The 17,687-nt window shown below is 38.2% G+C and overlaps 1 protein-coding gene across 6 annotated transcripts in view; it reads right to left on the bottom strand.

The window, feature by feature from the left end:
- RPS6KA3 (ribosomal protein S6 kinase A3) overlaps window positions 1–17,687 on the bottom strand; it is a 128,863-nt gene that overhangs the window by 42,520 nt on the left and 68,656 nt on the right. For all 6 annotated transcript variants that reach the window (XM_005281512.5, XM_005281513.5, XM_042859083.2 and 3 more), the window contains 4 exons: window positions 15,782–15,888; window positions 7,731–7,768; window positions 7,271–7,413; window positions 1,659–1,729 (listed from right to left, as the gene is read on the bottom strand). In XM_005281512.5, the coding sequence (XP_005281569.1) occupies window positions 1,659–1,729; window positions 7,271–7,413; window positions 7,731–7,768; window positions 15,782–15,888 (359 nt within the window). The remainder of the gene's footprint in view (window positions 1–1,658; window positions 1,730–7,270; window positions 7,414–7,730; window positions 7,769–15,781; window positions 15,889–17,687) is intronic.

Below are 17,687 nucleotides of genomic sequence, written 5' to 3'. Positions count from 1 at the left end.
CTGCTGGGTCCAGTGCCCCCTAGTGGTATCCAGCAACTCTGCAGCCCATTTCTGTGGGGGCAAGAGGGGGAGGAAATTCTGCACAAAAAACATTAATTTCTGTGCAAATTCTGCATTGCACAGTGGCACAGAATTCCCCCATGAATAACATGAGATGGGCAGCACTGCTTGAATTTGGAGCGTTAGAATTTAGCAATAATTAAGATTAACAGAAGATGATGACATGAATGAGAATTTCAGCCAATGTGGCATAAACTGGAATTGATAAATAGATTTAGAAATGTAAGATGCAGAAGGAAAAGGAAACTTCAAGGCCAAGGATGGCATGTAGAAAAGAGGCAAATGGGAGAGCTGAGCCAGACAGGTAAAGAAAAAAGATGGATTATGTTTACTGATGCACCTCTTTGTCTGAAAGATATTTAGTTGAAGGAATCTGAGAGGAAACCATACATTTAATTTTTCAAAACAGGCTGTCAACGGACAGGGAAGAGTCATTAAAGTGGTCTAAAGATACAATTTGGAATCAATATACAAGTCAGGGGTCGGCAACCTTAGGCACGTGGCCCTTCAGGGTAATCCGCTGGTGGGCCACGAGATATTTTGTTTACATTGACCGTCTGCAGGCACGACCTCCCGCAGCTCCCAGTGGCTGCAGTTCACCGTTCCCGGCCAATGGGAGCTGTGGGAAGCAGCACGGGTCAGCGGATTACCTTGACGGGCCGCATGCGGAAGGTTGCCGACCCCTGATATAAGTAGTAGCTAAGACTGAGGTTAGAGATAAAATAACAAAAGGGGGAAAACAGAGTGAGGGATCGAGAGCTGAGCCTTGTGAGACTCCCCAGCGGAAGGGTCTTAGCACGGAACAGTTAAAGAGAAACAGAAATAGTAGCTTGATAGGTAGGAATGCAACCCTGATATGAAGAAACCAGAGATTCCTTCACAAGTAAAGACGAAGTCTGGAAGGGGAAGAGCTCCACAATATCAAAGACTGTACTGAGATCAAGGAGAACAAGGAGAGACAGCAAGTCTTTGTTAGCAGAAATAAGATCATTAATTACACGATGGTAAGCAATTTCCATGCTATAGCTAAAGCGAACCCAAAGCCCATACTGAAAACAGTCAAAGATACTGGCAGCAAGATGACTCAAAAGGTTAGAGATAGCGCAAGTTCATGAGAGTCAAAGGTGGATGCAGATTTTGGAAAGCTGGGGGAAGGTACCAGGGGAGAGCATTGTTGCCAATGGAGGTAGTGTAAGGAGCAGGGGGTGGAGAAGGGAACAAACAGGAAAAGATGAGGGAGACTGTTTTCTTAAAAGATGGAATTAAGTCAGAAATGTGTAGGGTGCAATAAAGAGGAAGGAAGAAGAGGATAATGAAATATCATGGGCACAAAATTGGGGAGAAGATGGGGCTTGAGAAGATATGGTTATAAATTAGGGAAATATTAGATTAAAAGGATATGAAATTCTTTGCAACTGGTAAGGGAAAGGATTGGAGGAAAAGGCAAATTAGTTGGGTGGAAAAGGGAATTTATAAAGTGGAATAGGAATAGGGAGTGAGAATTTACCAATACCTTGGAAAATGAGGGAGGAGAAGAAATTAGATTTGAAGCCCAGAGGGCATCCCTGTAGAAGACATATAAGTAAGAGTGTACTCACTTGAGAATCATAGTCATGGTTTCTTTTCTGTCTTTCCCTTGGAAAGGTAGAGTACCCGTGAGCATTTCAAACTGTACAGAGTAAAATTTGCATCAATTACATTAAAAGACTTGGACAAAATCTAATTTTTGATAAAACTACTTAACAGAATAATCTTTTAAAAGTCATGCATATCAACAATTAAGACTTTGCAAAGCAACTGCTTGTGCTACAAGTTTTAATTTTTGCAAACATCTAGAAGTACTTACTGAACTTAAGGTTCCAAAACAGTTTCCATCATTACTCTGTGTTCACACACTTCTAACTTTCTGAAAAAATTCACCTTTTCATCAGCTGTAATTCTCTATGCTTGTTTTTTCCCTAAATACAACTTTCTTTGGGAGCTTGAACAAAAACAACTTTAGTTATCTGACAGGTTTCAGAGTGGTAGCCATGTTAGTCTAGATCAGCAAAAACAACGAGGAGTCCTTGTGGCACCTTAGAGACTAACAAATTTATTTGGGTATAAGCTTGCCCACAAAAGCTTATGCCCAATAAATTTGTTAGTCTCTAAGGAGCCATAAGGACGCCTCGTTGTTTTTTTTAGTTATTTGAGTTTTTCAAGGGGACAAAAAATACAGTTTTCCCAGGTAAAAAAATATTGCCAGATGTCTCAATAATGGTGAAACAATGTAAATAGTCTTTACTAGAAAAAAAAGTAGTTGGATAATGAAGTTATTCACAATTAAAAAGTGGTTATTGCATATGTATGGGGGAATGTCTGAGGACTTGCACTTAGAAGACCTGCATTGTACATGCATACATATTTTACAATGCCTTTTAATGGGCAACCGCCACTTTTAAAATACTGTTCCTATTCTGAAAGTGACTGTATAAAAGAGGTCTGCAGTATTGTAGCCGTGTTGGTCCCAGGATATTAGAGAGACAAGATAGGAAGAGCTCTGTGGAGCTTGTCTCTTTCACCATCAGAAGTTGGTCCAATAACAGAAAATGCCTCAGCCACCTTGTCTGTATAAATGAGGCACATTCTTAGTCTACAAACCTGGTCTCTCTGTATTCAGGTTCATACCTGCTTTGAAAAAGAAAAGCTAACTACCTTTTACTCTTGCAAGCACTATAGAGCTAACTGTGTTCTGCTATTCAGGTTCATAAATTGTTTAAATAATTGTTTATTAATCTCCAATTGCCAGGCCAATTTCATCTCCTGTGCAGCCTCATTGGATGCAATAAAGTTGCATGGTATAACTGAGGGCAGACATTTTTTTTACTTTGGATGATTCATGAGATAACATCACAAGCTATATTCTTTTTAACAGTTAGAAAAATATCTTTTTATTTGTAATCTGAACAAATATGACCTGCAACACAATATGGTATCACATAATGCCATTTTTACTGTCACCTTTCAGAGTAAAACTACATTTTAACCAGTTGAAGTAGCTTAAGTACTTTTGTAAATGCACACTTGTCAAATTATGTAATTATCAGTTTTAGCACTTATTCTACTATATGGCAGTTTAAGTCATCCTATATATTCAAGGTAGTTTAAAAGGTTAAATCTTTCAGATGTTGTGAGGTGGTATTAGGTGCTTACATAACTGTAAGACAGTTTAAGTGCTTATGCTGTCAAGGTTTTTTTGCTTCATAAAACCTAGAGAATTTAATTTAAAAATATGTTAGTGATGGTTGGTCACTTAAAATCACCAAGTCATGAAATGATAAAGTTCAGGTTTGAACACCTATGTTAATGTAATTGCATACACCGTATCTTCTATTCCTGATTTTTCATTATGGCCCAAAAGTTTGAAATTGTAATCAGGAATTCTGAGTGAACAATAACCCGATTACATATGCAATTGCAGTAGTCTCAGATACAAAATATGCAAGTACAATAGCACTCATGCAGTTCTTAAAACCCACGCCTAAATACAGTAACTCCTCGCTTAACGTTGTAGTTATGTTCCTGAAAAATGTGACTTTAAGCGAAATGATGCTAAGCGAATCCAATTTCCCCATAAGATTTAATGTAAATGAGGGGGTTAGGTTCCAGGGAAATTTTTTCACCAGACAAAAGACATATATATATATATATATATATATATATATATATATATATATATATATATATATATATATATATACACACATATACACATATACATATACACATATACATATAAACACACACACACACACACACACAGTATAAATTTTAAACAAACAATTTAATACTGGTACACAACTATGATGATTGTGAAGCTGGGTTGAGGTGGTGGAGTCAGAGCGTGGGATATTTCGCAGGGAATGCCTTACTGCTAAATGATGAACTAGCATTTGGCTGAGCCCTCAAGGATTAACTGGTTGTTAATGTAGCCTCATTCTACAAGGCAGCAGGCATGGAGGGAGGGGAGACAGCACTGTAGACAGAGACACACACCTTGTGTCTGAGAGCGAGAGATGCACATTTCCCCTTTAAGTAGCTGACCCCAGTCTAAAGTACACTGCCTTGTTAATTAGATCAGCTTGCTGAGACCAGCTGCTGCCTGGAAGCTCCCTCCATCCTGAACCCTGTGGTGTGTATCCCCTGCTCTATGGAAATGGGGTAAGCGGGGTGCAGGAGCGGGGGACGGGGACGGGGGACGGACACCCTGTCATTAGCCCCTCACTTCCCCCCTCCCCTTGTACAGCAAGCAGGAGTCTCTGGGAGCAGCTCCAAGGCAGAGGGTAGGAGCAGCACATGGCAGTGGGGGAGGGACAGCTCAACGCCGGCAACTGATAGTCCGCTGGGCAGCTGCAGCACAGGGAACTTAGGGGAGCAGGGAGCTGATAGGGGGGCTGTCAGTCCATCCTGATTAAAAGCCCCCACCAGCTAGCTCCAGCGGGCTGTTCTTCCTGCAAACAGTGGACAAAGCAGGCGCTGCCAAACAATGTAGCATTATACAACTTTAAAGGAGCAAGTTCCCTAATTGATCAGCAACATAACAAAACAATGTTAACCGGGATGACTTTAAGTGAGGAGTTACTGTAGCTAGCTTTTTATAAAAATTATTTCAAAAAACATACAGAGATATGAGATGCTGCCAACTTAACATAGCAGGTGGAGCCTGGAATTTTGCATTTCCTGACTTTAGAAACAAATTGTTCAACTAACCATTTTTTTCTATTTAATATAATGCTAATACAGTATAATTTCACTTCTTCTCACTTTGCTGAACTACAAATCTGATAATCTGACCACACTTCTTGGCAAGGTGTGCTGGAGAAAGGTCTAATCTTATCAAGACTATTTTTTAAAAATTACTCTGTACATTCAATTGTGTACTATGAAATACATAATTAAAATTCAACTACCTACACTTATGAAACTAAAAGAACAAAGTAAATTGTATTGCACAGTATAATTATTTTCTGAGGTTTATTTACTTACTTCTAATCTGCAAAGTTTGCAAATACAGAAGTCTCACACTTCATATGAATTAGTGAGATTCTATTTATGAGATATTTCATAAAATGTATAAGTTCCCATCAACATAAAACTACACAAAACTAAGTTATCCTCTTGTAATTGGAGTTCATATATGTCATTTCCATAGACCTTCATCTAAGATCTCTCTGTCCTCCTCCCCAAAAGACTACATGGGACCCAGAATACTTTAAGAATAGGATTTTCAAAAATGTTCAGGATTGGCCTTATTCAGCTATTACTGAAGTCAATCCCAAATACCTGGACTTCAATGGGAGCAGACTTCAGCCAATGCTGAACACTTTTGAAAATCCCACCCTAAAATGTTAAATTTTGATAATTACAGTGTCTAGCACACATACACACTATCTTTGGTAGGTGTGTACATGCAAGTGCATGCACACACACACTTTCCCTCCATGTGACTGCTTCTTGTAACTGATGCAAAGTGAAAATAAACATGCACTGGTGAAGGAAATGACATGATGTGAAAAATTACAGTTATTGGTGAGATCATCCATCTCCTCTACAGTTTTAAGTAGAATTCCAAGTACTGCACACCTGGCCTACCATCTACATAAGGGACTGCAGGAACTAAGGAGCAATTTGTTTTATTAATTGGTTAGTAAGAACTGTTTTACTAAAAGAAGCTACTGAACAAACAGGTTTTAGCTATACTGGGCAGAGGCTGAAGTAACCATGAAGACTTCTTGCACTGCGTTCCTCAAAATAAGCAAAATAAGATTAACTGAACATCCATTTGGATAGCTCATGTTCTGAGCTAAATTAACCTAAGGCATCAGAGATACAGGCTACAAAAACCAATATTTTATGGAAAATACACTTTATTTCAAGTACTATGGAAGTTTGTCAATTTTTTAAGTGTTAGACTTCTAAATTCACCCTCCTGCAAATCAACAGCCAAAGTATTTTTAAGAAAAGTACAATTGGACTCTAAAAATGACATTCAGCCATGTTTATTGACTCTTCATGGTTTCCAATTATAACATATTCAGTTCAAACATAAAAGACTTTTATTATTATTATTATTATTATTATTTTAGTTACCAGCTCTGCAAACTCAATCTGGGATCTAAAACCCAAGTTATGTTCTTTCTAGCTCATTTCCATCAATACTAAATTACAATCTGATTGCAGAATCTTAGTATTTTTCTGACTATGCCAAAGCCAGAAAAGAATACAGATCACCCTCACTGAGTATGGGCTGCGCAGTGCTAGAAGTAGTAGTGAAAATATATTCTTGTTAGTCAAGTCTGCAGATATGACTCTGACAAAACACAAATGTGAGATCTCTTTAGTGATCAGGTGCCCTTTTTACATAGTCATTTTCCATATCACAACAGCATTTTACACATTCAAAAGGTGATAGGTGTGTTTTCAGATCTAATAATAAAGAATCTCCTTATCAGATCATAAGGCACACAGAGAGACTGTGCTGTCATAATTATACAGGTATTGCAGAAGCATCAAAAGATAAAACATCTTTCATTTTTAAAAAAATCATCATTTGATCTTAATGTTAAAAAAAATCATACAATGATTTTTAAAGTATAGAATTGTATTTGGTATTCCTAAACTTTCAAACATAATCCTTTTTTCCTTTTCAAAAATACCTGCATTTGTTATAAATATTTTAAAAAATCCCAGTCTGGTAAAATTTTGTCAATTTAATGGAACTTATTTTTTACAGCTGAAAGTCTAATCAACTCAGTGCAATTGTAAATTTTATCTCTGTGCAAATAAAGCAGCTTTCATTATTCCCTGTTAGTTTGAAACTGAGATGTCAAAGGTGATCAGAAAAATTTATTTCTAAAAACTACTTTTTCTGTGATTGAATTCAAAGTTTCAAAATTTGAATCCATATGGAAAATATTTTTCACTTTTGAAAAGCAAACTTTTCTGAACACTTTCATTTTTCTATCAGTCTCAGTTAAGAACAGTCATAGGAACACAATATTCCATTCAAGCAAAAGAAAAAAGGTGGAATGATATCTGTGATGTGATGAAATCTGGTCCATGCCGTTGATCCAAACTGAACAGTAGTGCTAATTACTAATAACTTCATGTGACTGGGTTAAGTCAGTCATAACCCACCTTTTGCTATGATTTCCATTCACCAGAAACCTACCATTAAAACACCAAAAGACCACCAGTCTGCACTCTGTGTGTGGCCTCGTCGATTAACTACCTCTGGTGCCATATATTCTACTGTCCCACAGAAGGAATATGCTTTCTTTTCGTGATCAATGGACTCTTTGCTTAAGCCAAAATCTGGAAAAAATACGATCTGAAATGAAATGTTCCTACTGGCTAAGAATTTCTAAGCATACAAATATAACTAACACAAAAGCTATAAAACTATGAAAAAAGTCACATTAATGGTCATATCATTACTTTTATTTTTTAAACCAGATTTCTTATTTAAACAATACCACTTCATTTAGTCCATGTTAAATACCACCATTTGTTCACCAAAATTACTTGCAATGCAAAAAAAGAAAAAAATTCAGATTTTACTATATTCCTTTAAAAAACAGACAACTTATGAATTAAAAACTTTTCATAAACTGGAATTTATTTTTATTTACCTGTCAATTTGATATGTCCTTCTTCGTCAAGAAGTATACTAAAAAAAAAAAGGGCAGTTTAAAGTATCTTTTAACCTTGTTTTAGAAAGTATACTGACCATCAAAAGAACTTTAACATAAAAAATATCTGTAAAGACAAAGTCACTAATAAAAAAGCTAAAGATTTCTGTGGACAACTTTTTTTCTCCTCTGATTCTTTCTTAGTAAAGAATGTGAATGAACACATAATCTGTCTCCTAAGAATTCCACATAATTGAAAGGTATTTGCTAGTAGTTCACATGGCAGCAATAGCTCTTTAATCCTGAATTTTCTATCCACAATACTCACTGAGCAGGGAAACTTATACACAACGCAGAATATTCTAAGGACCAATGCTGTTTCTTTGAAGCATTTTTAATATACACCTCTACCTCGATATAACGCTGTCCTCGGGAGCCAAAAAATCTTACCGCATTATAGGTGAAATCGCGTTATACTGAACTTGCTTTGATCCACCAGAGTGCGCAGCCACCCCCCCGGAGCACTGCTTTACCGCGTTACATTCGAATTCGTGTTATATCAGGTCGCATTATATCGAGGTAGAGGTGTAACAACAAATAGTTCTTATATAGTGCTTTTCATGTGTATTATCTATCTTTGGAGTTTCAATGGAAGTGCTAACAACTTTAAATAGATGCTGTCAAGTTCCTTTTTATCCTATACTCAAAGCTGTGCTGAGTTGCCATTTACTTTTATGCTTTCTTTGGATTTGATCTTGTAACATTGAGTGACTCCCTTCAGATGCTAAGCATCATCAACTCCCACTGAAAGAATAGGAGTTTAGAGTGCTCAGCATGCTATAGGATCAGGCTCTCTCTGAGAACTAAGAGACCGTATATATTTAAAAGAATAACTCATAGTGGGAATGAGGACCTCAACCAAAACTCCTAAATAATTTTGACCTTTGCTAGTTAACTCTGAGACAAACACACCCAAGGCTTAAGCCCAAGAACAGGAAATCTATGAAGGATATATCATTTATTCAATGACCAATTTCTAGAAAGTATAGTGTGTTTGATTTCATTTTTTCTATTTTAGCTATAATTATTAAAACATTTATTAAAAAGGAAACAGTAACAAGATTGAACGGAGTAATTTCTAAAAACAGTTTTATTATCCTAAAAGCTCTAAAGTTCCCCTTCCTTGATATTTTTATCCTTTTACTTTTGTCAAACAAGTTTTCCCCACTTCTGTGTTTTAAAAGGATCATAAACGAACAACATTTAAAATTCATTCACTTTCCTGTTTGCACATGCTCCAACTATGTAGGAACCATCATGGATCCCATAGAAAAGGTGGTTTTGAAAAGTGATTTATTTCTCAGACTGGGTATGTTTTTTTTAAGTATCTGGAAGACATTCCTCACCAGCTTAGAAAAATGGTCTTACCAGTAAATGGTATTTGTTTGATGAAACCAGCTCAGTTTACAATTTAACAAGTTTTCACTCACATCACGGCTGTATAGACATAAGCAACCAATGGAAAGTGCAGGAATTTAGAACATAATTTATGTGTCCCCAAGTTCCTCCTGAGCACACTACTAGCCATTGACATAGCACTAGTTAGAGTAGTTACAAATAAGACAGAAGACGTGTGCCTTGGTGAAAGCATAAGTTATCAGGTTAAAGAAGAGCTCCATTAGAATCAACAGGGAACATTTATGTAAAACCAAAAAAAGCCAAAATGAGGTGGCATTCTGCAAACAACACTGTCCTAAACACAATACCTTTCAGAAAAGGGGCAGGTACTAGTTTTAGAATGAACACAGAAACAATTCCACTGAAAGTTTGGTCATTGTGGACTGAGCTGGTTTCATAAGAATACAACCATTTCTGGGTAAGAAAAAGTATCTATTCTTTGAGTAAACCAGCTTAGTCTATAGCAATCCCATTTCCACAACATGGAGGAATTACTTTTCAAGAACAAAGTCAAAGAGAATGCTACCAAAAGGAGCACTCGCAGTAGATAGCTATCTGATTCTATAATGCACAGTAAGGGCATGCATGTGAAACCAAACTGCCAGTTTGAAGTCCTCTTCCAAAGCAACACTTTCTCTCTTCATTAAGAGGCATACTGAATCACACCCGTTGGCCATCTAAGCTAGTATACTGTCTCTGACAGTAGCCAGCACCAGATGCCTCACATGAAGGTGCAAGAAGCCCTGCAGCAGACACATATGAGACAAACTGGTGCTTATCAAAGTCTCATCTGAACCCCTAATAGTTACAGATTGGCTTGTGCTAGGAAGCATGAAATTTTAAATTACTTCAATTTTTTTCATTAATTGTAACCCTGGATATTCTTGTTATCCATACCCTCTGAATCTTGCATCAACATCTTCTTGAAGCAGTAAATTCCACAGTCTAATTAGGTGTGTGAAAAATTATCAGTTGTGTTACCCTTTTATTTTATTGTCTTGTATTACATATTAAGGGAGAACAGACACTCCCCACATACCTTCACAATACCACTAATTATTTTGTATACTTTTGTCCTGACCCTTATTACATGTCTCTTTTCTCAGGTAAACAATCCCGCTCTTTTTAATTTCTTTTCATGAAAGTTTTTTCCATTTCCCTAACTCATTCTTGTTGCCTCTCTCTGAACCCCATAATTCTGTAACAGTCTTTTTGAGATGGAGTGACCAGTACTAAACACAGTTATCCAGATAAGAATAATCACTGATTTATATATTAGCGTTGTAATATTTTCTGTATTACTCTCCATCTCACTCCTTATGCATCCTAATGTGATTTGCTTTTTTAACTGCAGTTGCTCATTGAGCAGAGGTTTTCACTGAGCTGTCCACAAAGATGACCAGATACTTTGTCTTCAATTGATACTGTTAATTTAGAACCCTGTAAGGTATATAAGTAGTGCTAAGCTTTCCATGCTATGTGCATTACTTTGCATTTATGGACACTGAATTCAATTTTTCATCATGTTGACCATTCACATAGCTTCTGAAGTTCTGCAGTGTCTTCTTTGGATTTGCCTCAATAATTGTGTCATATGCAAATTTTGCCCTCTCATTGCCTGAATGTGTCTAAGGGAATACATCCCATAAAGAATTCACTCTACATGAATGTGTCCGCAGGTGGGCTCTTGTAAAACATATGCATCAGAAACACGTTCTGATCCATCTGACTAATCATTTCTATGAGTATTGTGACCCTTCTTAGAACCTACACAAAAAACAAAAGCATTCACTGACCCTCAAATCCTGGGTCCTACTGATATGGAAATTCAAGGCCCTCCTGACATCCAGGGAATGAAGGCAATTCTCCATAACAATGGCAGAAAAAGAGGGGGAACCACCACTTGATTTTGATGAAAAGTGGTAGGACACCTATAAACAAAAAAGGGCAGAGAGTGAAGAGCCACCTTGTCTTTAGGAAACATAGTTTATAGAATTTGATATGCTGGAGTGGCCAACTACAGAGAGCTTGCCAGCCCTGATTAAACTGACAGGTACAAATAAAGAGTCTAATGAGAGGTTTAATCCATATCTGTACCTGAAAGAAGTTTTTGTAAGGAGCTGCAAACCATAATAAATGGGTATTCTGTGAGGGCCAAGATTTGCTGCCTCATAAAATGTATGGAAAGTCCAACCTGAAAGTCCAAACCAACCTGAAGAATGTGAACAAAGATGGGAGTCACCATGTAGCCTCTATGTCCTGGAACATATAAAGGAAGAGATTCCATACTCTTCAAAAGGACATCATACCTGGCTTAGGCCACTTGCAAACTGATTTAATTTCCTGCAAAGCAATGGGTTTCAATTGCCACCAGATTTCTTTATGTCCAGTGAAATAGCAGGAGGGACTCCAGGAACACTTGGTTTGCTGACTCAAATAAACTACAACAATGAAGTTGTCTGTCCAGAGTAGGAGATCTTTCCTGGCAGAATTCCCCACAGGGGAAACAAAGACTTCGATAAGCTCTAATCTTTTAAACATTTAATGGAGCTGGATTCTAATTGAGACCACTTCCATTAGACCAACTTATTATTTTGTTATTTTACTAGCATCTAGAGCAGGGGTCGGCAACCTTTCAGAAGTGGTGTACCGAGTCTTTATTTATTCACTCTAATTTAAGGTTTCGTGTGCCAGTAATACATTTTAATGTTTTAGAAGGTCTCTTTCTATAAGTCTAAAATATATAACTAAACTATTGTTGTATGTAAAGTAAATAAGGTTTTAAAAAAGTTTAAGAAGCTTCATTTAAAATTAAATTAAAATGCAGAGCCCCCGGACCCATGGCCAGGACCTGGGCAGTGTGAGTGCCACTGAAAATCAGCTCGCGTGCCGCCTTTGGCACACGTGCCATAGGTTGCCTACCCCTGATCTAGAGGCTCCAAAATAAGACTACCATCCTCTATCCTGCCCTCCCCCCAGCCACATGTTCCTAACTGGAAAGATTCACATCTCTGGTCAAAACCACTCATCAGAATTTGCCTAGGCAAGTTCCTTTTAGGGAGATGGGAGCATTAAACTCTGACCTTAAGATGACTACTTATTAAATATTCTGGGTCCAAGTATGATTAACTGCAGCTGTTCCTGATTTAATCTTGAGAGTCCAGAAGTGGAAGTGAGGCTAATGTATCACTTCAAGACAGGGTCCAACTAGCTGCATCTATTCCCAGGAGAAACAGACAGTATTGGAGATTTGAACCCAGGTAGTTTGCTTGACTTTCCTCTAACAGGATGATTCTATCAAGATGTGTCTAGATATTGGACATGGAGGCAGGCTAACCTTTTCAATAAAAGCAGGAAAATATTTATTCTTTAAATGTCCTGGTCTAGACAAAATCTGTGTAGATATGAACTGCTAGTCTATGCTTCCACTGGTGTGCTGTCATTACAACCAATGGCTTCTTAAAGACTTATGGCACAGAGGAAAGACTGATGTGGAGAGCAAAATATCGGAGGTTAACTCTTCTGTAGTAAAAATGAAAGTACCATTAGTTCCAAGAAGTAATGGGGATATACAGCTGGACATTCTGCATGTCAATAGAAGTCAGAGTGTTTTTCAGGGCTACGGGAAGGATCACTGACTGGGTGGGATTCCATCTTGAACTATATATGAGGTTCAGAATATGCCACTCTTCCTTGGAGTCACTGCTCACAATGAAATAAATGGAATAACTAACCCAGCATTGCTTATGTGAGTGCACAAGTCTTGGCACCTGTTGCCAGAAGGTGCTGAACAGTCTTTAGAACTATTGTCTCTCTTGCCAGCAGCAGTGAAAAAGTATAACAAAGTAACAGACGCTGAGAAGGGAGAGCCATCTTCTTTGTGGATTACATGGGTATCTTAACCACTTGTGACACTTGTCCATATGTGCTTTAAATAAAAAGGAGGACTCCTAATCTGTAGATTTTTCAGGTTCTCCACACAGTCATAGGTCTTGGAGAAATGGGAACTGGGTTTCCTATCCCCTACCTCTTGCTGTCATGCCTCTTCTGCTACAGGATTAATAATTTTATTTTCTATCAGTTTATAGAAAACAGTGCATAATCTGAAGTTATGTCAGAGATGGAGACTTGAGGATTTTATTAAGCGGAAAGCACATAGTTCTCATTCTTGTTTAGTCCTTAAGAACCCAATTAAAAAACTCCCCAGAAAGTTTGTCCCTGAAGTAAGAAAGAGCCATAAAACTATATTTAGCAGAGTTGTTCCCTCCTTCTCTAGGACTTTAGCTAGAAGGCTCAGGAAGCCAGAATGAGGACACCAACAGCTATGGTGGGAAAATGGATGGAATCCTTTAGGTATCAGAATTATTTAGAAGATATCAAGACTTGCAGAACAGGATTCTAAGAACTCTGAAGGGAGGGTTCTCTGGAAGAGTATTACGTTCAGTAAGATATAGAAACCAGGACTCTAGCTAAGCAGAAGGAATGACTATAGAGTCAGATGTGGATAGGAAAAATAAAAAAATACATCTCTTTGGTTTTGCGAGGAATTTTTCAGGATAGGAAAAAAATTACTTCCTGAACAATAAACAAATGCTAGATCAACTTTGGGAACAATCATAGAATCATAGAATCACAGAATATCAGGATTGAAAGAGACCTCAGGATGTCATCCAGTCCAACCCCCTGCTCAAAGCAGAACCAATCCCCAGACAGATTTTTACCCCAGTTCCCTAAATGGCCCCCTCAAGGATTGAACTCACAGTCCTGGGTTTAGCAGGCCAATGCTCAAACCACTGAGCTATCCCTCCCCCAATGGCCCAGAATTAAGCTTTGTCTATTGAGAGCTTATACTGCTGGCAAGAATTAGCAAGATAAAGTGAATACTGGGACAGAACAGGTATAAATCAATGTTTGCACCATTGGATGAAGTGGGATAATGTTATCCAGCTCACTTTCCTCAAAGTTAATATGGAGGACATTCCTTTGGTAGGAGGATAAGGTGCAGCTATTCTGTACTATTCCTACAGAGAACAGATTAGTCTTCTAAAGTAAATTAGTGGGTCTGATCTGGGACCTCTTCATAAAGCAGTCACATCCCATCATGAGAAATCTGTGTTATTTGTATCCAAGCCCACTAGAATCAGAGGGATAAGATTTAGAGCACAGGGAGTGGGTACCTACAGCACCGTGTTTCTAGATTTGGTCCGACAATATGGCTTTTAACAACTAAAGCCACCTTCTAGGTGGGAGCTGTAGGTTTATGTATAAAGAGAAGGAGTCTTAACCATGGCCTCCCCCCCCATTTTAACTTCAACTGGCTTCTTGCACTTTACAGAAACAGGGGCAGACACATTCTTCTGGGATCTGGCTGCTACAAAATCATTTGCAAATCAGACAGAGAGCTCAAGTAATAAGGGTAAGATCACCCAAGGTAGTAACACTTTTAGCATAATTGCATCTTATCTGGCCTAAAGCCCTTGAGGCAGAATGAACTTTCTGTCAGATGAAGCACTGATGAGAGTTTTATTCCCGTTTAGACACCTCTCCAGATGATAGCTCAAAAATCTAGCATTGAGAGCAGAAAGACTCAGAGAATCCAGACTGCAGTTCCCAAGGGGAACAACTGTTTTCCTCTTTGCCTCCTCCATTTTATTTTAGTATTAACCCCCACCACACAAACACACTCTCTCCCCCGAAGACCTAGATAACTGGGAAAACTGAACTAAGGAAGGATATGGAAACAAGAGAAGGAATTCAGTCACTTGTGTTCATCTCTGAGTGAGGCAAGGATGACTGGGTTATTGAGATTGACATCTGAATTGGCATCCCAAAACCTTACAATTTCAGTGGTCACTCATGCAGGTTCAGCATGACAAACAGAAACCCATTAAGTTGTAGACTGAGTCACTCAATCAGTTTAAGATAGGTCAAAATTTCTATTTTAAAATTACTGGACTTGACAATATTGCTTTAAATCATGAACTCCGTTTTCCATCTTACTGCAATTTACATTGAAAACTAGACATGGACAATTTTTTTTTTTTTTTTTTTTTTTACGACAGTTAGTTTTCAAATGGGTTTTTTAAAAACATATAGGCTCAAATGTAACCTTAAATCTTGTATTATGCATTTTTTAAAAAAACTTCAGCCCTTCTTTGAAAAAATCTGTTTCGTACAATAAAGGCTGCAATATTGAACAAACAAACATCTGATGGACACACAACAACAAATCAAGGCCACTCTGCATATTGACTGTGTGATCAAGAGTATGCTATGCTCCATTCTGCTTTTTAAAGTACTTGGAAATCATGGGCTATGTATATTTCAATATTTCTTTTCTCATGGAAGTGCAGCTGTCAGGGAGTGCCCAATATCTGGCATACCAACCTTGTGGCAGTTGCTTTTTTTCTACTGGAAGCACTATCACACTTTTTTTTAAAGCAACTTTCACAGGGAAGCTTATATAGTCATAATTTTAAATGGCTAATAGTTATAAAGATAATAATAATGCTTAGCATTATTATTACACTGTTGAACTGCTATATAAAATATTAACTAATTCATACATTGCATTTACTACAGTAGATTCTTACTTCTCTGGTTTTAGATCCCTGTATATTATTCCAAGACTATGTAGGTGGTCTAAAGCAAGTGCTAATTCAGCCAAGTAGAATTTGACATCTTCTTCTGTGAACATCACCTGAAAAAGCAAAATAAGAGATTTTTTTAAAATCCTCCATGCTAGTGAAAAACCACAAGAACATCAACTGAATGAGCCATTTGTATATGTGCATTGTTGTTGTAGCCATGCTGGTCCCAGGATATTAGAGACAAAGTGGGTGAGATAATATCTTTCATTGGACCAGTCTGTTGGTGAGAGAGAAGCTTTTGAGCTTATACACAGTTCTATGACCTGAAGAAAAGCTCTGCATAAGTTTGTCTCTCTCACCAACACAAGTTGATCTAATTAAAGATATTACCTCATCCACCTTGTCTCTCAGTCTCCTGTATAATCAATCACGTCTCTTAAGGGCTAGGGCTGTCTTTATTACATTGCTGGCATGTGCATGTGGAGTGGGTATGAACTCTTGGATTTGGGTACTCTATTTTTTCCACTTTTCTAAAAGCTTGTGCTGTGGACTACAGCTGGTCAGTTACCAGAGAAACTGGTCTGTCAAATAAATTATTCATGGAAAAATGGCAACTTTTTAGAATAGTTAATGCAATAAATAGTATATGACTAACTCTGATATGGGCTCTCCAAATTACATGCCCATACATTATGTAATGGAGCAGAAGGCAGGTGCAACGTGTATTCCTTCCCTACACTATTGGCATCATATCAACTGTGCGCTCAGTCTCTACTGGCCGTAGGAGGAGGAATTACAAAGTCCACTTTTGAGCCCTGCCTCCCAGCCATTACCCTAAAAGCAATAGGCCATGGGTTTACATGGATGACTGACAGCAGTGTTTGACCAAATTTCTGAGGAATTAAAGGACATGGTGTTTAAAAAAAAAAAAAAAAAAAGTCTAATAATTGTCCAATCTAACTCCCCCTGATGTCAATGGAGTCTTTCTTTTGACTTTAATGAGAGTTAAGCCACATCCTAAAGCCACCATTCAACACACTACTTAAACACATAGCTAGCTTTAAGCATGTGACTAATCCAAATGACAGCTGTGGAATTACTCTTGCTCAAAGTTAAGCATGTGCTTAAGTAACTTGCTGATTCAGGGCCTTCATAAATTTCTTCTGTAGCGGGCACCAGAGAAACTGGATTATATAAAATGATGACCTCTCTCCTGTGTTGAAACAGAATGCTTTCAGCAGCAAACCATTCTCAAAATGTGTAGGATAATCATGTCTAGTGCTAGGAAGGAGAGAGTACTGGAGTTTGGAGGTATGTTGCTGACAATTGAAAGACCAGAGAACCAGAAGAAGGGAGACCCAGAGACGGCCACCAGCATGAGCCGAAGTACCCCAAGGGAAGGAGGGGAGACCGATCCAATAGAATCAGACCAGATTGGCCCACACGCAATCAAGCCTATGACCCACTCTATGCGAACGTGAGAGAGGAGGTAGTAGAAGTTAATGGCGTGCCAGCAGAAGGGAAAACAAAAGGCCTACGGCCATACTATATAATAAAACAGGATCTGTTGTACTGGATAGTGCCAATGGGGGGGAGGGGGGGAGGGGGGGAAGGTAGTAGAACAGCTCTTGTCCGTATTAGAGTTAGCTCCCAGTCATCTATTTGAGGGACATTTAGGGCAGATTAGACCCTGGATAGAGTCCTAAGGAGGTTCTACTGGCTGGGAGTACAGTCAGAAGTCCAGCGCTATTGCACCTCATGCCCAGAATGCCAATTGCATAGCCCTCGACCTCAGTTAAGGGCCCCATTGGTACCCTTGCCTGTAACTGAAGTCCCTTTTGAAAAGATAGCCATGGATCTAGCAGGCCCACTAAAAAGATTGGCCCGGGGCCACCGAAGAATACTCGTC

Source organism: Chrysemys picta, chromosome 1 (assembly GCF_011386835.1).
Source record: "Chrysemys picta bellii isolate R12L10 chromosome 1, ASM1138683v2, whole genome shotgun sequence".
NCBI lineage: Eukaryota > Metazoa > Chordata > Testudines > Emydidae > Chrysemys > Chrysemys picta.
The sequence above is the reverse complement of the archived record's forward strand: the minus strand, read 5'-3'. Positions and strand labels throughout refer to the sequence as shown.